At 41.9% G+C, this 27445-nt stretch overlaps 5 protein-coding genes across 5 annotated transcripts; all 5 read right to left on the bottom strand.

The window, feature by feature from the left end:
* Positions 1-1721: 1721 nt before the first annotated feature.
* On the bottom strand, positions 1722-2474 carry LOC131286064 (histone H1-like). Its single transcript, XM_058314928.1, has one exon. It carries the CDS (start codon positions 2457-2459, stop codon positions 1722-1724), a length of 738 nt encoding a protein of 245 aa, XP_058170911.1. The 5' UTR covers positions 2460-2474.
* Positions 2475-5051: 2577 nt separating this feature from the next.
* On the bottom strand, positions 5052-5804 carry LOC131286184 (histone H1-like). The gene has a single exon (XM_058315105.1). It carries the CDS (start codon positions 5787-5789, stop codon positions 5052-5054), a length of 738 nt encoding a protein of 245 aa, XP_058171088.1. The 5' UTR covers positions 5790-5804.
* A 2577-nt stretch (positions 5805-8381) lies between these two features.
* On the bottom strand, positions 8382-9216 carry LOC131286207 (histone H1-like). The gene has a single exon (XM_058315131.1). It carries the CDS (start codon positions 9117-9119, stop codon positions 8382-8384), a length of 738 nt encoding a protein of 245 aa, XP_058171114.1. The 5' UTR covers positions 9120-9216.
* A 2522-nt stretch (positions 9217-11738) lies between these two features.
* LOC131286018 (histone H1-like) lies at positions 11739-12624 on the bottom strand. Its single transcript, XM_058314876.1, has one exon. The coding sequence runs from the start codon at positions 12525-12527 to the stop codon at positions 11790-11792; it is 738 nt and encodes a 245-aa protein (XP_058170859.1). The 5' UTR covers positions 12528-12624; the 3' UTR covers positions 11739-11789.
* A 2505-nt stretch (positions 12625-15129) lies between these two features.
* Positions 15130-15956, bottom strand: LOC131289644 (histone H1-like). The gene has a single exon (XM_058318941.1). The coding sequence runs from the start codon at positions 15865-15867 to the stop codon at positions 15130-15132; it is 738 nt and encodes a 245-aa protein (XP_058174924.1). The 5' UTR covers positions 15868-15956.
* Positions 15957-27445: the final 11489 nt, after the last annotated feature.

Here is a 27445-nt window from a genome sequence, read left to right as displayed (position 1 = left end):
TTATCGAACGCTAAATATGAAGGAATTTTACCAAAATGGATACCAATTGCAGCTTTCAGTGTATTTTGAGGTGTTCTCATTACGAATCGATGGATCAACGAGTCTGTTCTTCCAAAGGGTACATGCATACTTCGCAATGTATGCATGGCTTGGCGAACTTGCCTCAACATGGAATTTTACAATAAATTAATACAATTCTTTGAAACATAAGCTAGTTGGAGTACAATTAGTTTGGCTCGGGCAATCGTAAAATTTAAATTATCACAGACTGAAATGATTATTGTATGATTGTACCGATGTATGATAATATTACTCTGATCAACATGGCCATTAGGTGATGCGCAGTAATCATTGATGATTGTATCTACTCAGGAACAAATGTTGTATGTTTTCATATTGAGCAAATGCACCCAGCTATTGGGTGAAAATAGAATTTAAGATGGAAAATAAAGTTGAAGAAAGCCAAACCGCTCGTAAGGGTCGCGCAAAAACGTGCGAGCATAATTATGTTGGGAAGTTCAGCATGGCACATATTATGAATTTAGCGAAACTTAACCTAGTGTTATATTTTCTAACATTACGAGATCATGTTTCAGGCATAAAGATGAATTAATCGTACGGGACGGTAATGCTAAAAGTGTAACTACTGGGAACCATTTACAGATCATACTGTGAAGGTACCCCTCAGCGGCTACTATTAACATTCTCATACAAATAAAAATTAAAGAAAAACATAGTTACACAACGACGAAGACGCAAGGAACCAACAAAGATTACTTTCAATTTGATTTTTGTGAGCATATACTGCATAAAACGTACTATGCAGGTACAAACGGATGTCATATTTGTGCTTTGTTTGCTCAATGCTCCTTATACTACAAGGACTCTGCATTTTGAAGAACTTATTGTACAAAACAGTACCGAACATGGAAATACTTTTCTCGTGTATTGTACTACACATTTTGGTTGGACGTCTGTTATGTGTAAAATTGAAGTTTGTCGTTTCGGGGATCAAGATGCATTAAAATCCCCACAAACCTCGATTATTTTTCTCATGTTCAACTTTAGAATTCCTCTCATCTATTTTGAACTCTATTTTTTGGATATACAGAACCGCATCCACGCAGACCGGAATAGTTCTGAAACAACTCAGTTGGAACTGCCAGTTCAAACTCAAGCTTGCATCGTTTTCAAATACTCCGCCAGAGGGCGCTACGCATGCGCTTTGTGCAACATTGAAAGCTTTCAACATGAATTATGCACCCGTGATCCTGTGATCCTCAGAATATCCGATGATATTCGCGACGAAACGTAGTGTGATCGTCTTGTAGGGATTGAAATCGTATTCTGGTGCCATAGTCCTATTCTATTCATCAGGATAAGGTTAGCATGTAAAACGAAGCCTACTCGAAGGACAGGTACCAAACGTGCTTGCCAAGGGTAGCCAAACAAACATATTGACTAGCATCAACAGGCATTCGAGGGGTATGACAACAGTGTACCCTTATGGGCAATGTTTCAACAATTCTTCAGATTCCCAAATCTAGTTGGTCAAAGTCATGTTAGTTCTCGTCAATTATGTTCGTACTTGTCCGATTCTCCCAAACCCCACCATAGAATGATATGTAATAGCTCTTTTGGAACTTTTTGGTAGCCCTGAAAAGGACTGTTGCTTAAGTTGTACAATCTGGGGCAGCGTCCCACGGCGACGGGAGACCCATTTACTTCTTGGCTGCGGCTTTCTTTGGGGCAGCTGCCTTCTTGGCGGGCGCGGCAGCCTTCTTCGGTTTCGGTGCCTTGGGCTTGGCAGCTGGGGTCTTCGAAGGCTTCGTGGACTTCTGCTTCGGAGCTGCTGGCTTCTTGGCCGCCTTCTTGGCAGCATCGGCAGCCTTTGGTTTCTTGGCGGCGGTGGCCGCTTTTGGCTTTTTGGCGGCGGTTGCTGCGGCCTTTGGCTTCTTGGCCGCGGCTCCCTCGGCCTTCTTCGTCACCTTCTTTACCTTCTTCTCTCCGGCTGGCTTCTTGGCAGCGACCTTCTTCTTCTTGTCCGCCGCCGATGCCGACTTCTTCTTGGGAGCGACAGCCTTCTTTTTCTTCTCTACTGGTGGCTTCTTGGCCGCAGCCGACAGCTTGAACGAACCCGACGCTCCGGTTCCCTTGGTCTGCACCAGCTTACCGCTGGCCACTCCGCTCTTCAGGGCCTTCTTGAAGAAGGTCGCCAGCTTGGTCACGTCGGCCTTGTAGTTGGCTGCCACGTACTTCTTGATCGCTTGCAGCGACGATCCGTTGCGCTCGTTCAACGCCTTCACCGCTGCCAGCACCATCTCGTTGACCGGAGGATGGGCAGCTGGCGCCTTTGGCTTCTTGGGTCCGGCGGCCGCTTTGGGCTTCTTCGGCGATTTGGCCACGGCTGCTGGTGCGGCTGCTGCGGCGGCGGGAACTTCCGTTGCTGTATCTGCCATTGTTTTTTCGTTCAAACTTTTGCTTCACTTGATGGTACTTTCGCTTTGTTTACGCTTGTGTTCACTCACACACACTAAATGGGATTGCTTTCAAACGGTACGAATGAACTCGCCACCGAACATCGGAGGTGACTCGATTTCGAACTGTCGGAAATACACTCGTGCTGCGCCAAATGTCAAATTCGTTCCTGATGCTGCAAACAAACTCCAAAAATACTGTTTTACTTTTTCACTATTATTTCTCTAACCGTGCTCGCGATATCGAAACTAAATGCTCAGCCCGGTAGTTCATATGTAAAGCTATCGGAATATATCTATTACAACATGGTGGTAAAGCATCAAAGAAGAGTTTTTCATGTTTCAATCCCGAAACTTGGTGATGATGAACTGCTCTGTTACGAAATTATTCCAATATTTCGGAGTTACGACAATAGGATGGATGTAAAATACTATTTTTATCATTATTCAGTATATCTTGTTTCATTCAACGAATAAAACAACCTTCTTTGAGGCATTTTAAGTAGTAAAATATCGAATCAAAAACTTTCATTCCAGATACAACTTTGGCCGAAACGTCAATTGACCTTTCTCGGGTGCTACAACGTAATGATCTTTTGATATTTGTTTTATTATGATTTAACTTATTGAATGTTCTTATTCGGTACTTATAAGACCATATAAGACATAAGTTTTAGTTTCGTATATTTATTTTTGGTATGATAAGCATTTTTTACTCATATTCCATAGGGCATGTTTCTGTGGGTTGCATGACGTTTACGATCCATTCCCAGTGTCGTCATTGGGGTTCAGAAGAAACGTCAAACTTTCTGACGCCAGTTTTGTATAGCATGCATATTATTTATCGAACGCTAAATATGAAGGAATTTTACCAAAATGGATACCAATTGCAGCTTTCAGTGTATTTTGAGGTGTTCTCATTACGAATCGATGGATCAACGAGTCTGTTCTTCCAAAGGGTACATGCATACTTCGCAATGTATGCATGGCTTGGCGAACTTGCCTTAACATGGAATTTTACAACAAATTAATACAATTCTTTGAAACATAAGCTAGTTGGAGTACAATTAGTTTGGCTCGGGCAATCGTAAAATTTAAATTATCACAGACTGAAATGATTATTGTATGATTGTACCGATGTATGATAATATTACTCTGATCAACATGGCCATTAGGTGATGCGCAATAATCATTGATGATTGTATCTACTCAGGAACAAATGTTGTATGTTTTCATATTGAGCAAATGCTCCCAGCTATTGGGTGAATATCGTTGTATATAAGGAATTTAAGATGGAAAATAAAGTTGAAGAAAGCCAAACCGCTCGTAAGGGTCGCGCAAAAACGTGCGAGCATAATTATGTTGGGAAGCTCAGCATGGCACATATTATAAATTTAGCGAAACTTAACCTAGTGTTATAGTTTCTAACATTACGAGGTCATGTTTCAGTCATAACGATGAGTTAATCGTATGAGAATGTAATGCTAAAAGTGTAACTACTGGGAACCATTAACAGATCACACTGTGAAGGTACCCTTCAGCGGCTACTATAAACCTGCTCATACAAATAAAAATTAAAGAAAAAAATAGTTACACAACGACGAAGACGCAAGGAACCAACAAAGATTACTTTCAATTTGATTTTTGTGAGCATATACTGCGTAAAACGTACTATGCAGGTACAAACGGATGTTATATTTGTGCTATGTTTGCTCAATGCTCCTTATACTACAAGGACTCTGCATTTTGAAGAACTTATTTCACAAAACAGTACCGAACATGGAAATACTTTTCTCGTGTATTGTACTACACATTTTGGTTGGACGTCTGTTATATGTGAAATTGAAGTTTGTCGTTTCGGGGATCAAGATGCATTAAAATCCCCACAAACCTCGATTATTTTTCTCATGTTCAACTTTAGAATTCCTCTCATCTATTTTGAACTCTATTTTTTGGATATACAGAACCGCATCCACGCAGACCGGAATAGTTCTGAAACAACTCAGTTGGAACTGCCAGTTCAAACTCAAGCTTGCATCGTTTTCAAATACTCCGCCAGAGGGCGCTACGCATGCGCTTTGTGCAACATTGAAAGCTTTCAACATGAATTATGCACCCGTGATCCTGTGATCCTCAGAATATCCGATGATATTCGCGACGAAACGTAGTGTGATCGTCTTGTAGGGATTGAAATCGTATTCTGGTGCCATAGTCCTATTCTATTCATCAGGATAAGGTTAGCATGTAAAACGAAGCCTACTCGAAGGACAGGTACCAAACGTGCTTGCCAAGGGTAGCCAAACAAACATATTGACTAGCATCAACAGGCATTCGAGGGGTGTGACAACAGTGTACCCTTATGGGCAATGTTTCAACAATTCTTCAGATTCCCAAATCTAGTTGGTCAAAGTCATGTTAGTTCTCGTCAATTATGTTCGTACTTGTCCGATTGTCCCAAAACCCAGCATAGAATGATATGTAATAGCTCTTTTGGAACTTTTTGGTAGCCCTGAAAAGGACTGTTGCTTAAGTTGTACAATCTGGGGCAGCGTCCCACGGCGACGGGAGACCCATTTACTTCTTGGCTGCGGCTTTCTTTGGGGCAGCTGCCTTCTTGGCGGGCGCGGCAGCCTTCTTCGGTTTCGGTGCCTTGGGTTTGGCAGCTGGGGTCTTCGAAGGCTTCGTGGACTTCTGCTTCGGAGCTGCTGGCTTCTTGGCCGCCTTCTTGGCAGCATCGGCAGCCTTTGGTTTCTTGGCGGCGGTGGCCGCTTTTGGCTTTTTGGCGGCGGTTGCTGCGGCCTTTGGCTTCTTGGCCGCGGCTCCCTCGGCCTTCTTCGTCACCTTCTTTACCTTCTTCTCTCCGGCTGGCTTCTTGGCAGCGACCTTCTTCTTCTTGTCCGCCGCCGATGCCGACTTCTTCTTGGGAGCGACAGCCTTCTTTTTCTTCTCTACTGGTGGCTTCTTGGCCGCAGCCGACAGCTTGAACGAACCCGACGCTCCGGTTCCCTTGGTCTGCACCAGCTTACCGCTGGCCACTCCGCTCTTCAGGGCCTTCTTGAAGAAGGTCGCCAGCTTGGTCACGTCGGCCTTGTAGTTGGCTGCCACGTACTTCTTGATCGCTTGCAGCGACGATCCGTTGCGCTCGTTCAACGCCTTCACCGCTGCCAGCACCATCTCGTTGACCGGAGGATGGGCAGCTGGCGCCTTTGGCTTCTTGGGTCCGGCGGCCGCTTTGGGCTTCTTCGGCGATTTGGCCACGGCTGCTGGTGCGGCTGCTGCGGCGGCGGGAACTTCCGTTGCTGTATCTGCCATTGTTTTTTCGTTCAAACTTTTGCTTCACTTGATGGTACTTTCGCTTTGTTTACGCTTGTGTTCACTCACACACACTAAATGGGATTGCTTTCAAACGGTACGAATGAACTCGCCACCGAACATCGGAGGTGACTCGATTTCGAACTGTCGGAAATACACTCGTGCTGCGCCAAATGTCAAATTCGTTCCTGATGCTGCAAACAAACTCCAAAAATACTGTTTTACTTTTTCACTATTATTTCTCTAACCGTGCTCGCGATATCGAAACTAAATGCTCAGCCCGGTAGTTCATATGTAAAGCTATCGGAATATATCTATTACAACATGGTGGTAAAGCATCAAAGAAGAGTTTTTCATGTTTCAATCCCGAAACTTGGTGATGATGAACTGCTCTGTTACGAAATTATTCCAATATTTCGGAGTTACGACAATAGGATGGATGTAAAATACTATTTTTATCATTATTCAGTATATCTTGTTTCATTCAACGAATAAAACAACCTTCTTTGAGGCATTTTAAGTAGTAAAATATCGAATCAAAAACTTTCATTCCAGATACAACTTTGGCCGAAACGTCAATTGACCTTTCTCGGGTGCTACAACGTAATGATCTTTTGATATTTGTTTTATTATGATTTAACTTATTGAATGTTCTTATTCGGTACTTATAAGACCATATAAGACATAAGTTTTAGTTTCGTATATTTATTTTTGGTATGATAAGCATTTTTTACTCATATTCCATAGGGCATGTTTCTGTGGGTTGCATGACGTTTACGATCCATTCCCAGTGTCGTCATTGGGGTTCAGAAGAAACGTCAAACTTTCTGACGCCAGTTTTGTATAGCATGCATATTATTCATCGAACGCTAAATATGAAGGAATTTTACCAAAATGGATACCAATTGCAGCTTTCAGTGTATTTTGAGGTGTTCTCATTACGAATCGATGGATCAACGAGTCTGTTCTTCCAAAGGGTACATGCATACTTCGCAATGTATGCATGGCTTGGCGAACTTGCCTTAACATGGAATTTTACAACAAATTAATACAATTCTTTGAAACATAAGCTAGTTGGAGTACAATTAGTTTGGCTCGGGCAATCGTAAAATTTAAATTATCACAGACTGAAATGATTATTGTATGATTGTACCGATGTATGATAATATTACTCTGATCAACATGGCCATTAGGTGATGCGCAATAATCATTGATGATTGTATCTACTCAGGAACAAATGTTGTATGTTTTCATATTGAGCAAATGCTCCCAGCTATTGGGTGAATATCGTTGTATATAAGGAATTTAAGATGGAAAATAAAGTTGAAGAAAGCCAAACCGCTCGTAAGGGTCGCGCAAAAACGTGCGAGCATAATTATGTTGGGAAGCTCAGCATGGCACATATTATGAATTTAGCGAAACTTAACCTAGTGTTATAGTTTCTAACATTACGAGGTCATGTTTCAGTCATAACGATGAGTTAATCGTATGAGAATGTAATGCTAAAAGTGTAACTACTGGGAACCATTAACAGATCACACTGTGAAGGTACCCTTCAGCGGCTACTATAAACCTGCTCATACAAATAAAAATTAAAGAAAAAAATAGTTACACAACGACGAAGACGCAAGGAACCAACAAAGATTACTTTCAATTTGATTTTTGTGAGCATATACTGCGTAAAACGTACTATGCAGGTACAAACGGATGTTATATTTGTGCTATGTTTGCTCAATGCTCCTTATACTACAAGGACTCTGCATTTTGAAGAACTTATTTCACAAAACAGTACCGAACATGGAAATACTTTTCTCGTGTATTGTACTACACATTTTGGTTGGACGTCTGTTATATGTGAAATTGAAGTTTGTCGTTTCGGGGATCAAGATGCATTAAAATCCCCACAAACCTCGATTATTTTTCTCATGTTCAACTTTAGAATTCCTCTCATCTATTTTGAACTCTATTTTTTGGATATACAGAACCGCATCCACGCAGACCGGAATAGTTCTGAAACAACTCAGTTGAAACTGCCAGTTCAAACTCAAGCTTGCATCGTTTTCAAATACTCCGCCAGAGGACGCTACGCATGCGCTTTGTGCAACATTGAAAGCTTTCAACATGAATCATGCACCCGTGATCCTGTGATCCTCAGAAAATCCGATGATATTCGCGAGGTAACGTAGTGTGATCGTCTTGTAGGGATTGAAATCGTATTCTGGTGCCATAGTCCTATTCTATTCATCAGGATAAGGTTAGCATGTAAAACGAAGCCTACTCGAAGGACAGGTACCAAACGTGCTTGCCAAGGGTAGCCAAACAAACATATTGACTAGCATCAACAGGCATTCGAGGGGTGTGACAACAGTGTACCCTTATGGGCAATGTTTCAACAATTCTTCAGATTACCAAATCTAGTTGGTCAAAGTCATGTTAGTTCTCGTCAATTATGTTCGTACTTGTCTGATTCTCCCAAACCCCAGCATAGAATGATATGTAATAGCTCTTTTGGAACTTTTTGGTAGCCCTGAAAAGGACTGTTGCTTAAGTTGTACAATCTGGGGCAGCGTCCCACGGCGACGGGAGACCCATTTACTTCTTGGCTGCGGCTTTCTTTGGGGCAGCTGCCTTCTTGGCGGGCGCGGCAGCCTTCTTCGGTTTCGGTGCCTTGGGCTTGGCAGCTGGGGTCTTCGAAGGCTTCGTGGACTTCTGCTTCGGAGCTGCTGGCTTCTTGGCCGCCTTCTTGGCAGCATCGGCAGCCTTTGGTTTCTTGGCGGCGGTGGCCGCTTTTGGCTTTTTGGCGGCGGTTGCTGCGGCCTTTGGCTTCTTGGCCGCGGCTCCCTCGGCCTTCTTCGTCACCTTCTTTACCTTCTTCTCTCCGGCTGGCTTCTTGGCAGCGACCTTCTTCTTCTTGTCCGCCGCCGATGCCGACTTCTTCTTGGGAGCGACAGCCTTCTTTTTCTTCTCTACTGGTGGCTTCTTGGCCGCAGCCGACAGCTTGAACGAACCCGACGCTCCGGTTCCCTTGGTCTGCACCAGCTTACCGCTGGCCACTCCGCTCTTCAGGGCCTTCTTGAAGAAGGTCGCCAGCTTGGTCACGTCGGCCTTGTAGTTGGCTGCCACGTACTTCTTGATCGCTTGCAGCGACGATCCGTTGCGCTCGTTCAACGCCTTCACCGCTGCCAGCACCATCTCGTTGACCGGAGGATGGGCAGCTGGCGCCTTTGGCTTCTTGGGTCCGGCGGCCGCCTTGGGCTTCTTCGGCGATTTGGCCACGGCTGCTGGTGCGGCTGCTGCGGCGGCGGGAACTTCCGTTGCTGTATCTGCCATTGTTTTTTCGTTCAAACTTTTGCTTCACTTGATGGTACTTTCGCTTTGTTTACGCTTGTGTTCACTCACACACACTAACGGGATTGCTTTCAAACGGTACGAATGAACTCGCCACCGAACATCGGAGGTGACTCGATTTCGAACTGTCGGAAATACACTCGTGCTGCGCCAAATGTCAAATTCGTTCCTGATGCTGCAAACAAACTCCAAAAATACTGTTTTACTTTTTCATTATTATTTCTCTTACCGTGCTCGCGATATCGAAACTAAATGCTCAGCCCGGTAGCTCATATGTAAAGCTATCGGAATATATCTATTACAATATGGTGGTAAAGCATCAAAGAAGAGTTTTTCATGTTTCAATCCCGAAATTTGGTGACGATGACCTGCTCTGTTACGAAATTATTGCAATATTTCTGAGTTACGACAATAGGATGGATGTAAAATACTATTTTTATCATTATTCAGTATATCTTGTTTCATTCAACGAATAAAACAACCTTCTTTGAGGCATTTTAAATAGTAAAATATCGAATCAAAAACTTTCATTCCAGATACAATTTTGGCCGAAACGTCAATTGACCTTTCTCGGGTGCTACAACGTAATGATCTTTTGATATTTGTTTTATTATGATTTAACTCATTGAATGTTCTTATTCGGTACTTATAAGACTATAAAAGACATAAGTTTTTGTTTTGTATATTTATTTTTGGTATGATAAGCATTTTTTACTCATATTCCATAGGGCATGTTTCTGTGGGTTGCATGACGTTTACGATCCGTTCCCAGTGTCGTCATTGGTGTTCAGAAGAAACGTCAAACTTTCTGACGCCAGTTTTGTATAGCATGCATATTATTTATCGAACGCTAAATATGAAGGAATTTTACCAAAATGGATACCAATTGCAGCTTTCAGTGTATTTTGAGGTGTTCTCATTACGAATCGATGGATCAACGAGTCTGTTCTTCCAAAGGGAACATGCATACTTCGCAATGTATGCATGGCTTGGCGAACTTGCCTTAACATGGAATTTTACAATAAATTAATACAATTCTTTGAAACATAAGCTAGTTGGAGTACAATTAGTTTGGCTCGGGCAATCGTAAAATTTAAATTATCACAGACTGAAATGATTATTGTATGATTGTACCGATGTATGATAATATTACTCTGATCAACATGGCCATTAGGTGATGCGCAGTAATCATTGATGATTGTATCTACTCAGGAACAAATGTTGTATGTTTTCATATTGAGCAAATGCTCCCAGCTATTGGGTGAATATCGTTGTATATAAGGAATTTAAGATGGAAAATAAAGTTGAAGAAAGCCAAACCGCTCGTAAGGGTCGCGCAAAAACGTGCGAGCATAATTATGTTGGGAAGCTCAGCATGGCACATATTATGAATTTAGCGAAACTTAACCTAGTGTTATAGTTTCTAACATTACGAGGTCATGTTACAGGCATAACGATGAGTTAATCGTATGAGAATGTAATGCTAAAAGTGTAACTACTGGGAACCATTAACAGATCACACTGTGAAGGTACCCTTCAGCGGCTACTATAAACCTGCTCATACAAATAAAAATTAAAGAAAAAAATAGTTACACAACGACGAAGACGCAAGGAACCAACAAAGATTACTTTCAATTTGATTTTTGTGAGCATATACTGCATAAAACGTACTATGTAGGTACAAACGGATGTCATATTCGTGCTATGTTTGCTCAGTGCTCCTTATACTACAAGGACTCTGCATTTTGAAGAACTTATTTTACAAAACAGTACCGAACATGGAAATACTTTTCTCGTGTATTGTAGTACATATTTTGGTTGGACGCCTGTTATATGTGAAATTGAAGTTTGTCGTTTCGGGGATCAAGATGCATTAAAATCCCCACAAACCTCGATTATTTTTCTCATGATCAACTTTAGAATTCCTCTCATCTATTTTGAACTCTATTTTTTGGATATACAGAACCGCATCCACGCAGACCGGAATAGTTCTGAAACAACTCAGTTGAAACTGCCAGTTCAAACTCAAGCTTGCATCGTTTTCAAATACTCCGCCAGAGGACGCTACGCATGCGCTTTGTGCAACATTGAAAGCTTTCAACATGAATCATGCACCCGTGATCCTGTGATCCTCCGAATATCCGATGATATTCGCGAGGAAACGTAGTGTGATCGTCTTGTAGGGATTGAAATCGTATTCTGATGCCAAAGTCCTATTCTATTCATCAGTGACGTAGTAAACGTAGTGTGATCGTCTTGTAGGGATTGAAATCGTATTCTGGTGCCATAGTCCTGTTCTATTCATCAGGATAAGGTTAGCATGTAAAACGAAGCCTACTCGAAGGACAGGTACCAAACGTGCTTGCCAAGGGTAGCCAAACAAACATATTGACTAGCATCAACAGGCATTCGAGGGGTGTGACAACAGTGTACCCTTATGGGCAATGTTTCAACAATTCTTCAGATTCCCAAATCTAGTTGGTCAAAGTCATGTTAGTTCTCGTCAATTATGTTCGTACTTGTTCGATTCTCCCAAACCCCAGCATAGAATGATATGTAATAGCTCTTTTGGAACTTTTTGGTAGCCCTGAAAAGGACTGTTGCTTAAGTTGTACAATCTGGGGCAGCGTCCCACGGCGACGGGAGACCCATTTACTTCTTGGCTGCAGCTTTCTTTGGGGCAGCTGCCTTCTTGGCGGGCGCGGCAGCCTTCTTCGGTTTCGGTGCCTTGGGCTTGGCAGCTGGGGTCTTCGAAGGCTTCGTGGACTTCTGCTTCGGAGCTGCTGGCTTCTTGGCCGCCTTCTTGGCAGCATCGGCAGCCTTTGGTTTCTTGGCGGCGGTGGCCGCTTTTGGCTTTTTGGCGGCGGTTGCTGCGGCCTTTGGCTTCTTGGCCGCGGCTCCCTCGGCCTTCTTCGTCACCTTCTTTACCTTCTTCTCTCCGGCTGGCTTCTTGGCAGCGACCTTCTTCTTCTTGTCCGCCGCCGATGCCGACTTCTTCTTGGGAGCGACAGCCTTCTTTTTCTTCTCTACTGGTGGCTTCTTGGCCGCAGCCGACAGCTTGAACGAACCCGACGCTCCGGTTCCCTTGGTCTGCACCAGCTTACCGCTGGCCACTCCGCTCTTCAGGGCCTTCTTGAAGAAGGTCGCCAGCTTGGTCACGTCGGCCTTGTAGTTGGCTGCCACGTACTTCTTGATAGCTTGCAGCGACGATCCGTTGCGCTCGTTCAACGCCTTCACCGCTGCCAGCACCATCTCGTTGACCGGAGGATGGGCAGCTGGCGCCTTTGGCTTCTTGGGTCCGGCGGCCGCTTTGGGCTTCTTCGGCGACTTGGCCACGGCTGCTGGTGCGGCTGCTGCGGCGGCGGGAACTTCCGTTGCTGTATCTGCCATTGTTTTTTCGTTCAAACTTTTGCTTCACTTGATGGTACTTTCGCTTTGTTTACGCTTGTGTTCACTCACACACACTAACGGGATTGCTTTCAAACGGTACGAATGAACTCGCCACCGAACATCGGAGGTGACTCGATTTCGAACTGTCGGAAATACACTCGTGCTGCGCCAAATGTCAAATTCGTTCCTGATGCTGCAAACAAACTCCAAAAATACTGTTTTACTTTTTCTCTATTATTTCTCTAACCGTGCTCGCGATATCGAAACTAAATGCTCAGCCCGGTAGTTCATATGTAAAGCTATCGGGAAATATCTATTACAACATGGTGGTAAAGCATTAAAGCAGAGTTTTTCATGTTTCAATCCCGAAATTTGGTGACGATGACCTGCTCTGTTACGAAATTATTGCAATATTTCGGAGTTACGACAATAGGATGGATGTAAAATACTATTTTTATCATTATTCAGTATATCTTGTTTCATTCAACGAATAAAACAACCTTCTTTGAGGCATTTTAAGTAGTAAAATATCGAATCAAAAACTTTCATTCCAGATACAATTTTGGCCGAAACGTCAATTGACCTTTCTCGGGTGCTACAACGTAATGGTCTTTTGATATTTGTTTTATTATGATTTAACTCATTGAATGTTCTTATTCGGTACTTATAAAACTATAAAAGACATAAGTTTTTGTTTTGTATATTTATTTTTGGTATGATAAGCATTTTTTACTCATATTCCATAGGGCATGTTTCTGTGGGTTGCATGACGTTTACGATCCATTCCCAGTGTCGTCATTGGGGTTCAGAAGAAACGTCAAACTTTCTGACGCCAGTTTTGTATAGCATGCCTATTATTTATCGAACGCTAAATATGAGGGAATTTTACTAATAATACATCAAAATGGATACCAATTGCAGCTTTCAGTGAATTTTGAGGTGTTCCCATTACCAATCGATGGATCATCGAGTCTGTTCTTCCAAAGGGAACATGCGTCCTTCGCAATGTATGCATGGCTTGGCGAACTTGCCTCAACATAGAATTTTACAATAAATTAATACAATTCTTTGAAACATAAGCTAGTTAGAGTACAATAAGTTAGGTTAGGGCAATCGTAAAATTTAAATTATCACAGACCCAAATGATTATTGTATGATTGTACCGATGTATGATAATATTACTCTGATCAACATGGCCATCAGGTGATGCGCAGTAATCATTGATGATTGTATCTACTCGGGAAAAAATGTTGTATGTTTTCATGTTGAGCAAATGCTCCCAGCTAATGGGTGAATATCGTTGTATATAAGGAATTTAAGATGGAAAATAAAGTTGAAGAAAGCCAAACCGCTCGTAAGGGTCGCGCAAAAACGTGCGAGCATAATTATGTTGGGAAGCTCAGCATGGTACATATTATGAATTTAGCGAAACTTAACCTAGTGTTATAGTTTCTAACATTATGAGGTCATGTTTCGCGCATAAAGATGAGTTAATCGTATGGGAATGTAATGCTAAAAGTGTAACTACTGTGAACCATTAACAGATCATACTGTGAAGGTACCCCTCAGTGGCTACGATAAACCTGCTCATACAAATAAAAATTAAAGAAAAAAATAGTTACACAACGACGAAGACGCAAGGAACCAACAAAGATTACTTTCAATTTGATTTTTGTGAGCATATACTGCGTAAAACGTACTATGCAGGTACAAACGGATGTCATATTTGTGCTTTGTTTGCTCAATGCTCCTTATACTACAAGGACTCTGCATTTTGAAGAACTTATTTCACAAAACAGTACCGAACATGGAAATACTTTTCTCGTGTATTGTACTACACATTTTGGTTGGACGTCTGTTATGTGTAAAATTGAAGTTTATCGTTTCGGGGATCAACATGCATTAAAATCCCCCCAAGCCTCGATTACTTTTCTCTGGTTCAACTTTAGAATTCCTTTCATCTATTTTGAACTCTATTTTGGGGATTTACAGAACCGCATTCACGCAGACCAGAATAGTTCTCAAACAACTCAGTTGAAACTGCCAGTTCAAACTCAAGCTTGCATCGTTTTCAAATACTCCGCCAGAGGGCGCTACGCATGCGCTTTGTGCAACATTGAAAGCTTTCAACATGAATTATGCACCCGTGATCCTGTGATCCTCAGAATATCCGATGATATTCGCGACGAAACGTAGTGTGATCGTCTTGTAGGGATTGAAATCGTATTCTGGTGCCATAGTCCTATTCTATTCATCAGGATAAGGTTAGCATGTAAAACGAAGCCTACTCGAAGGACAGGTACCAAACGTGCTTGCCAAGGGTAGCCAAACAAACATATTGACTAGCATCAACAGGCATTCGAGGGGTATGACAACAGTGTACCCTTATGGGCAATGTTTCAACAATTCTTCAGATTCCCAAATCTAGTTGGTCAAAGTCATGTTAGTTCTCGTCAATTATGTTCGTACTTGTCCGACTCTCCCAAACCCCAGCATAGAATGATATGTAATAGCTCTTTTGGAACTTTTTGGTAGCCCTGAAAAGGACTGTTGCTTAAGTTGTACAATCTGGGGCAGCGTCCCACGGCGACGGGAGACCCATTTACTTCTTGGCTGCGGCTTTCTTTGGGGCAGCTGCCTTCTTGGCGGGCGCGGCAGCCTTCTTCGGTTTCGGTGCCTTGGGCTTGGTAGCTGGGGTCTTCGAAGGCTTCGTAGACTTCTGCTTCGGAGCTGCTGGCTTCTTGACCGCCTTCTTGGCAGCATCGGCAGCCTTTGGTTTCTTGGCGGCGGTGGCCGCTTTTGGCTTTTTGGCGGCGGTTGCTGCGGCCTTTGGCTTCTTGGCCGCGGCTCCCTCGGCCTTCTTCGTCACCTTCTTTACCTTCTTCTCTCCGGCTGGCTTCTTGGCAGCGACCTTCTTCTTCTTGTCCGCCGCCGATGCCGACTTCTTCTTGGGAGCGACAGCCTTCTTTTTCTTCTCTACTGGTGGCTTCTTGGCCGCAGCCGACAGCTTGAACGAACCCGACGCTCCGGTTCCCTTGGTCTGCACCAGCTTACCGCTGGCCACTCCGCTCTTCAGGGCCTTCTTGAAGAAGGTCGCCAGCTTGGTCACGTCGGCCTTGTAGTTGGCTGCCACGTACTTCTTGATCGCTTGCAGCGACGATCCGTTGCGCTCGTTCAACGCCTTCACCGCTGCCAGCACCATCTCGTTGACCGGAGGATGGGCAGCTGGCGCCTTTGGCTTCTTGGGTCCGGCGGCCGCTTTGGGCTTCTTCGGCGACTTGGCCACGGCTGCTGGTGCGGCTGCTGCGGCGGCGGGAACTTCCGTTGCTGTATCTGCCATTGTTTTTTCGTTCAAACTTTTGCTTCACTTGATGGTACTTTCGCTTTGTTTACGCTTGTGTTCACTCACACACACTAACGGGATTGCTTGCAAACGGTACGAATGAACTCGCCACCGAACATCGGAGGTGACTCGATTTCGAACTGTCGGAAATACACTCGTGCTGCGCCAAATGTCAAATTCGTTCCTGATGCTGCAAACAAACTCCAAAAATACTGTTTTACTTTTTCACTATTATTACTCTAACCGTGCTCGCGATATCGAAACTAAATGCTCAGCCCGGTAGCTCATATGTAAAGCTATCGGAATATATCTATTACAACATGGTGGTAAAGCATCAAAGAAGAGTTTTTCATGTTTCAATCCCGAAACTTGGTGATGATGAACTGCTCTGTTACGAAATTATTGCAATATTTCGGAGTTACGACAATAGGATGGATGTAAAATACTATTTTTATCATTATTCAGTATATCTTGTTTCATTCAACGAATAAAACAACCTTCTTTGAGGCATTTTAAATAGTAAAATATCGAATCAAAAACTTTCATTTCAGATACAACTTTGGCCGAAACGTCAATTGACCTTTCTCGGGTGCTACAACGTAATGATCTTTTGATATTTGTTTTATTATGATTTAACTTATTGAATGTTCTTATTCGGTACTTATAAGACCATAAAAGACATAAGTTTTAGTTTTGTATATTTATTTTTGGTATGATAAGCATTTTTTACTTATATTTCATAGGGCATGTTTCTGTGGGTTGCATGACGTTTACGATCCATTCCCAGTGTCGTCATTGGTGTTCAGAAGAAACGTCAAACTTTCTGACGCCAGTTTTGTATAGCATGCCTATTATTTATCGAACGCTAAATATGAGGGAATTTTACTAATAATACATCAAAATGGATACCAATTGCAGCTTTCAGTGAATTTTGAGGTGTTCCCATTACCAATCGATGGATCATCGAGTCTGTTCTTCCAAAGGGAACATGCATCCTTCGCAATGTATGCATAGCTTGGCGAACTTGCCTCAACATAGAATTTTACAATAAATTAATACAATTCTTTGAAACATAAGCTAGTTAGAGTACAATAAGTTAGGTTAGGGCAATCGTAAAATTTAAATTATCACAGACCCAAATGATTATTGTATGATTGTACCGATGTATGATAATATTACTCTGATCAACATGGCCATCAGGTGATGCGCAGTAATCATTGATGATTGTATCTACTCGGGAAAAAATGTTGTATGTTTTCATGTTGAGCAAGTGCTCCCAGCTAATGGGTGAATATCGTTGTATATAAGGAATTTAAGATGGAAAATAAAGTTGAAGAAAGCCAAACCGATCATAAGGGTTGTGCAAAAACGTGCGAGCATAATTATGTTGGGAAGCTCAGCATGGTACATATTATGAATTTAGCGAAACTTAATCTAGTGTTATAGTTTCTAACATTATGAGGTCATGTTTCGCGCATAAAGATGAGTTAATCGTATGGGAATGTAATGCTAAAAGTGTAACTACTGTGAACCATTAACAGATCACACTGTGAAGGTACCCCTCAGTGGCTACGATAAACCTGCTCATACAAATAAAAATTAAAGAAAAAAATAGTTACACAACGACGAAGACGCAAGGAACCAACAAAGATTACTTTCAATTTGATTTTTGTGAGCATATACTGCGTAAAACGTACTATGCAGGTACAAACGGATGTCATATTCGTGCTATGTTTGCTCAGTGCTCCTTATACTACAAGGACTCTGCATTTTGAAGAACTTATTTTACAAAACAGTACCGAACATGGAAATACTTTTCTCGTGTATTGTACTACATATTTTGGTTGGACGTCTGTTATATGTGAAATTGAAGTTTGTCGTTTCGGGGATCAAGATGCATTAAAATCCCCACAAACCTCGATTGGTAAAAGATTAAATGAGGCCCCGGCCGCCATGTTTTCGATCGTGGCTACACCTCTTGTGGACGTTTAAACTGAATGTATGCAATTGGTGATACATTAATTCGTTAAATTCAACCTACGAGTATTTGAACCGTAGTGTGTACCGTTAATTTCGGCTACGCAATCAACCTAATGGTGCGGTATGAGGGGGGCCCACGGGCCCCCCTTATTTCTCAAAACTATAACAAACTCTCTTTTTCGGTAGACCTAGCGCAGTCCGCTCGCTTCGCTCGCTGCGGGCGCGCCGCCGTTTCCAAATCATTTCTTCGGCTAAACTCATTGTTCCATGCTGGCCATCATGTGTGGTATAGTTTAGTTACTAGTAACTTACAGTAACTTAACATGTAAAAGTATATTAACCCGCATTCACCCTCCACTGCGTGATTAGTTTAAACCGTTATGTTCTTTTAAGCGAACCGTTAGCGATCAAATATTTGAAAAGTATGCATGCGTCGCGCTTTGCATAGCTTCAGGCGCTTAATGTGAACAAGTAGGAAGAGGAGAATCTAGCCCGGGGCCTCATTTACTCTTTTACCCCTCGATTATTTTTCTCATGTTCAACTTTAGAATTCCTCTCATCTATTTTGAACTCTATTTTGGGGATGTACAGAACCGCATTCACGCAGACCGGAATAGTTCTCAAACAACTCAGTTGAAACTGCCAGTTCAAACTCAAGCTTGCATCGTTTTCAAATACTCCGCCAGAGGGCGCTACGCATGCGCTTTGTGCAACATTGAAAGCTTTCAACATGAATCATGCACCCGTGATCCTGTGATCCTCCGAATATCCGATGATATTCGCGAGGAAACGTAGTGTGATCGTCTTGTAGTGATTGAAATCGTATTCTGGTGCCATAGTCCTATTCTATTCATCAGGATAAGGTTAGCATGTAAAACGAAGCCTACTCGAAGGACAGGTACCAAACGTGCTGGCCAAGGGTAGCCAAACAAACATATTGACTAGCATCAACAGGCATTCGAGGGGTGTGACAACAGTGTACCCTTATGGGCAATGTTTCAACAATTCTTCAGATTCCCAAATCTAGTTGGTCAAAGTCATGTTAGTTCTCGTCAATTATGTTCGTACTTGTCCGATTCTCCCAAAACCCAGCATAGAATGATATGTAATAGCTCTTTTGGAACTTTTTGGTAGCCCTGAAAAGGACTGTTGCTTAAGTTGTACAATCTGGGGCAGCGTCCCACGGCGACGGGAGACTCATTTACTTCTTGGCTGCAGTTTTCTTTGGGGCAGCTGCCTTCTTGGCGGGCGCGGCAGCCTTCTTCGGTTTCGGTGCCTTGGGCTTGGCAGCTGGGGTCTTCGAAGGCTTCGTAGACTTCTGCTTCGGAGCTGCTGGCTTCTTGACCGCCTTCTTGGCAGCATCGGCAGCCTTTGGTTTCTTGGCGGCGGTGGCCGCATTAGGCTTTTTGGCGGCGGTTGCTGCGGCCTTTGGCTTCTTGGCCGCGGCTCCCTCGGCCTTCTTCGTCACCTTCTTTACCTTCTTCTCTCCGGCTGGCTTCTTGGCAGCGACCTTCTTCTTCTTGTCCGCCGCCGATGCCGACTTCTTCTTGGGAGCGGCAGCCTTCTTTTTCTCCTTAGAATAAGGAGATAGAGTTCACTTCTGGTGTGCAGATATCGAGATATCGAACCAACTTAAGGCTTATTGAGGGAAGGATAGCAGGAATGTAATGAAATTCCCACTGGTGTTGGTATGCTAGGGTAGGGAAAGAATTTTTCACTTCCCATTGATACAGTCTGACAAGAAAGTATCCGTACAGTCATCAATTTCAACTTTAAGCCTAGTTATCTCAGCGACTAAGTGACCTAGGACAATTATTTAAACGACATCTCGTAGATAAACTTCTATTCTATCCAATGAGGTCTTAACATTTCAAAAAAGTTACTTGTAGGTCACTTTGCTCTAACGAAACCCCAACAAAGGCTCAAAATCGATGACAAAAAAGTATTCGTACACCCGGCTTTCTTGACCAAAAACACCGGTTTGGTGAGGTTCTAGTAGTCAAAGTATCAACCTAGCTATTATTTCGAGTTATTAAGGGTCTAAAAGAATGGCGGCATCAATTTTATATCATCATTTAACGAGAAATGGCCAGTGAAACTTGGCATACAGCTGCAACCGATAGAGAGCTATCTTTTTCATGTGATGTCAAGGGAACCTAACATGGCAAGTTGATGAACTCTGTGGCAAATCTCATGCTAAGTCTCAGGAACTTATAATTTGTCGAATTAACCAGGGTACAACTAGACTAAACCCTGCAAACAGACATCTTTCGTGGTTAGGCAATCGCTATGAGGTGGTGATTGCTCGAAAAACTATGAAGTCCTCCATACTTAGAGTTCTGAAACATGACGAACGAAGTGTCTAGATCACCAATCATATGATTTGGATTACAACTCTTAAGAAGGTTTTTTGGAAATAACAATAACATTGCATAATTGTACGTTGCAAAGTTTTCGTTTCTAAGAAAAGAATAAGGAAGACTGGGGATTTGCAAATCGCTGTATTTTGATGCCATTGGCGTGTCAGCACAGTGTTTTATACACTATATACAGACTTCATACATACAAAATTAAGCAATTTTGGCCAAAAAAACGACCAACAATAGAGACTTAACGTCGAACTCAATCATCAATATGAGCAACGTTGTTCCAACTATAAAACACAGTAGTTGAAAGTATGTGTTATGGCGTTCGGAGGCCATTACTCAAACTGGAAACATTGAACTAATTATAAATCATCTGTAGGACATGGTCTACTTCGCCCATTTTATTCTTTGGACAAGCCAACCCTTGGTAAAAGTTTAGATGTTCTACAATGTTCTCTCTGAGTAAAATAACGATCCTAAGAATAGGTCATGTATTGTCCAAGAGTGACCACTTTATGAGACCATACAAGTGTTGACGATACTCGAAAAGTGTCCGGAATCGATCTCTATACAACATTTGTCGAAAGATGCCTAGATCTACCATCAACGGAACATTATCCTGATCTTAGTAGACATCTTTAGAACTATTATGGAATCGGGTCAAATTTCCAGCATATTTCGAAAAGAAAACTGGTAGAAATTATTTCTTGGCACTTACAGGCTATTATTGAGGCAAGTGGCATTGATTGCACCATATTGGCACATCATGTACGGATGGCACATCATCAATACTCATCATGTACGGATACTTTTTTGTCATCGATTTTGAGCCTTTGTTGGGGTTTCGTTAGAGCAAAGTGACCTACAAGTAACTTTTTTGAAATGTTAAGACCTCGTTGGATAGAATAGAAGTTTATCTACGAGATGTCGTTTAAATAATTGTCCTAGGTCACGTAGTCGCTGAGATAACTAGGCTTAAAGTTGAAATTGATGACTGTACGGATACTTTCTTGATAGACTGTATATCTTACACTCTTTATGATGATGAATGAATCCATCTCTATACGTCCCAGATGGTTTCCGGTGGAGCGTTTGGGGTATCCAAAGTTTCAACGGATCTGAACTTCTTCGTAGGAAACCCTGGTAGTATGCGGTGCTCAGAGAATATTTTATTGGTTGGTCTGATAACTAATCAGAGGAAGATGAAATACCTTACCGACAGTGTGTAAGAATCAGGGTAAATAGGAAGTATGCTAATATGTAAAATATACTAAAATCTCAGTCCAATTATGAATTTACCATGTTACCATTAATTTGCATTTTAGACTACTGGTTAGTTTGTTAACTTGAATAAAATGTTGATAACCAAATGCAAATCTGATGCGTGATGAATTAACTGCAAATAAATTAAGTCTTGATTTCAAATATAACGTACAAATAACACCAAAATAGCCGCAGAAGATTTTTTTTACAATAATTGGCAAAGTATATTCGAAACACACGAACCCCAATCACAGGTTCGTATCCTGTTGTTATCGACAAATAGTTGAAAAACTTTGCCATCTGCTTGGTTCTCGAAATTATATGTTTCAGATGATTAATCTGAAACGTTGAAAACCTTTTTCAACTAACACGAGGCACGGGCAGAACGTTTCAATTGTTCTGTGAAATTGTAACGGGGTTGAAACTGGTGGCCGTTTTCTGCCAACATCAAGTATACTTGGCTTGTGTTCGAATGGTGAGGTGGACCATCGCCATCATTTCCGTTCCGGCGGTGGAGTGTATAATCTAAATTTGAGAAAAAGCAATATCTTGGTCTGCGCAGCGGACACCGAATTGGTCCGGTCGTTGTGGCGAGCATTTGATCCATGTTTTGTGGAAGGAATATATGATATAACAAAAAATAATGAAGGAAAGGACGAATACACAGTCTGTCGTGGGAACGCAGTTGAATGCAGACCATTTTGTTTCAAAATTGCTCGCAGCTATCGATCCGTTGGTGGTAGGGAAAGTTTGCTTATCATTCTAATCGAAAGTTGATCCTTACCGGACTACACTGTCGCGGGTGTAGAGTTCGTGAGAGCGGGAGGGACGTGGGGGAGAAACGATACCAGGAGGACGTTGTAGGGCCATAACGGAATTCCGAGATGGATCATGATCCGGTAGTTTCCTTGTTGCCGGGAGGGCAGGAGAACTTTCCACCGGAAATACATTAGTGCATAAAGGAAACACTATATGAAAAATACGTTGGAAAATCTCACCGAAGCGTTGGGTAGAGGGAAATCCTTCGGATTTCGTGGAACGGCAAATCCAGGGACAGTTTTCTGGAGTGGAAACTTTTTCCCTCAAAATTAAATTGATGGTCAAAAGCATGGTACCACACTTAATTCGGGGACGGGAAGTAGACCATATGAAGACACTTATTCAATGGGATTTCAAGGCTCTCCAAGGGTTCATTTGCTACATACACAAAACCTGTTTAAAAACATCCTCATAGCGATCGTTGGGTTGAGTTGGCGATTTCAAACATCATAAAGACACCTGCCAGAATAAGATGAAACTTATTTACATCCCCCTAGAACATGTCTGGCGGTGGACCGAACCGCCATTAAAGCGTACTGTTGTACGTTATACTTTACCATTGTGCAGCAGTTTTTATAACTGTAGTGAGTTAACATTTTGTCATTAGACATTCAGCTTCAACCCCTGTGAGACATTCTTTTCTAAGCTTCAATCCCTTGATAGTCTTGTTATTTTGAGATAATGGTTCAAAAAGTTGTAACAACGATTTATTTTTGTTCCATATAATTTATGGTAAAAAATTTAAGAAACATATGTCTGTTCAAAAATATTACCTCATTATTTGAATAAAATGTTAATTTAATTTTTGTACGAGAGCAAATAACCCCCAAAATATGTACTAATATCGACAGGCAGTTGTTGTAAGTGAGAAATACTATGGTTCAATAGTAAGATTCAATTGCATCGATTAGTATCATATAAATGCATGAATAAAAATGTCATAGCGATAACGACATAGCGATAACAGAAACCAAACAGACGGCCTAAGAACGTCCATATAATTTATTAGTAAAGTCATTAATAAAGGCCCAAAGTCTCATTATCAACGAAAGATGAAGGCAGTGTGTTTTTTAAACAGATAATTTATTTTATTTTAAAAGCTTAGTTGCTTAAAGCTGCAGCTTCAAGCGTGCAAGAGTTCAATGTGACAATCGTTTGTTTCGAATCGAATCCCATTTATCTTCTCTGTTTTTATTCGAACCGACCCATAGTGGATCCAACAATGAAATTCATGCAATTGGTTGTAACGAATCGTAATTCCCGTAACGGATTCGGAAGTCCAGGATGGTGTCCCTGCTAGGCTACTGATCCTGTTGTTGGTCTTTGTCGTGGATTTGTTGTTGAATACTGGCCTTTCGGGGGCAGTTCGTACTTGGAAGTTGGAAAAAATGAAAACATAAAAGTACCGGTACCAACGAGGAGAGGGTTTCGTTATCCAGTATCAGCCTTTGTCGGTCAGCCCGAGTGTCCGTCTTCCGTAAAGGCGACCACGCTGCTCGTTACATCTATCTGTTTGTGTGTGGTATTGAATTGCAAATTTTTTTCAACGCCCAAGCTCCCGAGATCCTCTAAGCTCTACCACATCCCGTTCGAGGAACGTTGAAATCTGGTTGAAACATTTAGTTACCAGGAACGAGGGTTCCTGAATCTCGCCGCCCATCGGGAGGAGTTGAAAATGCGCATTTTTTATGCCCGACGAGGAGGTCAGTTTCGCGGACCGTTCTCTAGTCACTCCGGTCGGGAATGTCCGATGGGGACTCCAAGCTCTGAAACCACTGGGATGCCAAGGAGACTTCCGGTGTTTCTTCATCGAGCAGAATTTATTACCAACCGGTTCTCGAAGGCCCTTCCTTCCGGGTGTCATCGAAGCGCTCAGGGAAACGGTGCCGCGTAAATCTTGCATTCAACGGGTTCTGAATTGACGGTGGGGATAATGTTTTTTCCGGATTGTTTAGATGAAACGACGATTGCCTGGTAGCCGATAGGTGATAGCCATCGAATGGGTGTTACCCAGTGTTCTATTGTTCTCCCCAAAGCCCCCATGCAGCATTCGTTGCAGAAGAATTTTACGTTGGTTTATTTGATTTAATTAAAGTACATGAAAAATAGAACTGTTCGACGCCATGGAATGCTAACAATTGCCAACTTGTGTCAACACGGTTGTCCATTGGGTTGATGTTGGAAGCAAGTTGACAATACAATAAAGTGGGTAAATTACAAAGAGGTATGGAGAATAACATTGGTCACTAAAACCTGTGTTGACGGGGAATTTAAATCACTTTAAAAATATCTTCATTATCACCATGATAAAAATACACAAAGAGATATAAAACTTTTATGGACCAACATTGAAACGTAAAACAAACAATCCATTGTGATTGCTGACACTAATTTCCGTTGAAATTTGCCATATTAAAAATTTTAACTTAAACAATTTTAACCTATTTATAATTTATTCCTAGAATTCAGAGTACTTCGAATGAATATTTCCTGAATGAATGAATAGGTCTGTTGAGTATAACAATGAATGTACGCAAAATGTTGTAAACCTAAATGTGAGTCTCTATTTAATAAAAACGAAAGAAGCAATGACAAATTTATGCAATATTTTCGAACAAGAGGCGCGATACGAGTTTTGCTCAGGATTTCTATAACAACTCCGTAATGTTTGTTTGTACCATAGTAGTATCATACATGTGAGTATCATACATGCATCAATCAATGCTAATACAGCTCCGACAGATCATTTATCCGCGAGCTGCGATGGCGTGCAACTGTCAACAGAATCGAATGTGGCACAACTTTTATCTGAGCATTCCATATTGTTTCGAGGCACTGAAAATGCAGATGACGGGTTATAAAATTGAAAACACTGTCTGATTCCTGTTTCCCTTTTCCGTTTAGCCAGCAGCGGCATTCAAATAATTGCAAAAGGAAACAAAATTGAAAATAAACTGTTGTCAAAGAAAGCTTCCTTTTTGGAGTATATCTCCCTCGGAAGGGGGAATCTGCTATCGAGCGGCGATGGACCGATGCTAATGCAACATTGAGTTTATGTGCATTACGTGATCGAAATAGCTCGGACGCGCAGTAATATGTCTCTACCATGACTGACTTGAGGCTACAAAAAAAAATTGTACATATTTTATCATTTATACATTCTCTGTATAAATGATGGGGGAGTATCAACCTAACCGATCACGATTTTACAACCGAATGCAAATACCGCATAAGCAAAAATATACGTTGTGCAAAATAAAAAAAGAATACTCGTACACGATACCCTGCAATACGCCGTTTTTCGTTATCATGGGTGTGGGGGGCAACTGAGAGGTGGGGCATTTGCTTTCGCCTGGAAAATTAACGTTTTTCTCTTACGGGTTGGAACCAGGCCGCCAATATCCTGGTCACGATTTTCACAACCAGGCTCCACGTGCATTCTCAATCATCATTCGGTGGTTTTTCCCATGCGAGGAAACACGCGACCACTCTCCAAAACTGGACCATCATCCCTTTACGCTACAAGGAAGCAATAAGAAGATAAATCGCGGTATCCTACCAATAAGAAAACTCATTTGGCGGCGAAACAAAGACGATGCAATTCGACTGTACAATGATACCTTGGAAAAGGTGGGTTCTTCGCGTGCCAGGAGGAAAAAGGGTCGCACGAGGGTAGATGAAGCTACATCAAATATTGATCTATTGCGAGCTACCCGGCCGGATGTGGCGTTCCATGATGTGCGAAATTATCTAGCAAGGCATGAACATTACGCGAAAACAATAAAACTTCACTTTTACCTTTATTCACCATAAAACCGTACAAACTGGACGGTGGCTAAAGGAAGGCTGGGTATTTTATTCCTTTCCCTCTACCCTTCTCCGTTTACCCATGCTCCATCGTGGATTCCCCGCTTCTGACTGCAAGTTGTTTTTCTAACCCCATGCGTGAAAATGACTCTGCGCGAAGGCGAAGAAAAGAAATTTTTATGCAGCATGATAAATTTTATTGGGAAAACCGCAACGGCCACATTCAAACTTTGACGAAAAGTAGCGGCGCGCTTCAAGGAGTCAAGCCGTTTAGCTCCATTTGAAGAGATAAGAACAAACGACATCATCTCGATTCTCATGAAGGAAAAAGGTTTTACCATTCTTTTTATTCACTATCAAAGGGGAAAAACACAATCAAGTCACCGGTACGGAACTTATGAAGATATGTTTCCAGCAGTCGCATCCAGCGAACGTCAAATGATTCATAAGATCCGGATATTTTTGTGCACCTCGAGGACATGATTCAATTTCTTGTGGTAAGTGGCCAGTTTTGCAATCAGATCCATTCGGGTGTCTGGTGGTTTTTGTAGACGGTCTGCAAAGGTTATTTATAAATACTACATCAAGTCTTGGTGCTTGGTAAGGACATACAAATAATTTAAAATTGAGTGTTATTAATAAAATTTTATGTTTCATTCTCCAAGTTATCACTGTAGTATGTTAAAAGATTCAGTTTCATTAGTTTACCCATTAAATGCAGAGATATGCAATATAGAAAAGAACTAAAATATAGCATTTGTGTTGCGAAATAAATTGATTACAATTTTGAAGTTTATTTTCATCTGTAACAGATGTTTTAGGAAATCACGACATTCTTAGGAAATATTTTAGCAAATTACCTTTGAATTTAATGATGTTCAGTTTGTAGTCTAGTTTGGTTTCTTATTTTGTTCAATCTCATTTTTACGTTTGTTTCGCCAAACGTGTTCCTATATTGAACACATTCTAACACAGTGTGAAATGGAATATCTCTATTGCCATACTATTTACAATAGTGCGGTTTGCCCCTGGTGTAGTAGCATCATTATTTCTGTGTTCACTATCATCTCCCCACAATCCCTAACAACACCACTTGGAACAACACAGCGCTTGTAAGAAGGTAGAAGGTTTTGCGGGATTCAGATGGCCGGAATCCTTTAAGGCGTTCTAAAACCCAGACCCGAGAATATCGGCATGTCCTTTAATCCGCACGGAACTCCACACAGTTCATGGCAGCGCTGCTGCTGCTACTATCGTACCGGACCATATGCGCAGCCAGCCAGGGGTTTTTCTTCTGATTTGAAGATATTTACAACTGCACTTTGTCTTTTTCGGTAGCG

This window comes from Anopheles ziemanni, chromosome 3, assembly GCF_943734765.1.
Source record: "Anopheles ziemanni chromosome 3, idAnoZiCoDA_A2_x.2, whole genome shotgun sequence".
Lineage (NCBI taxonomy): Eukaryota > Metazoa > Arthropoda > Insecta > Diptera > Culicidae > Anopheles > Anopheles ziemanni.
The sequence above is the reverse complement of the archived record's forward strand: the minus strand, read 5'-3'. Positions and strand labels throughout refer to the sequence as shown.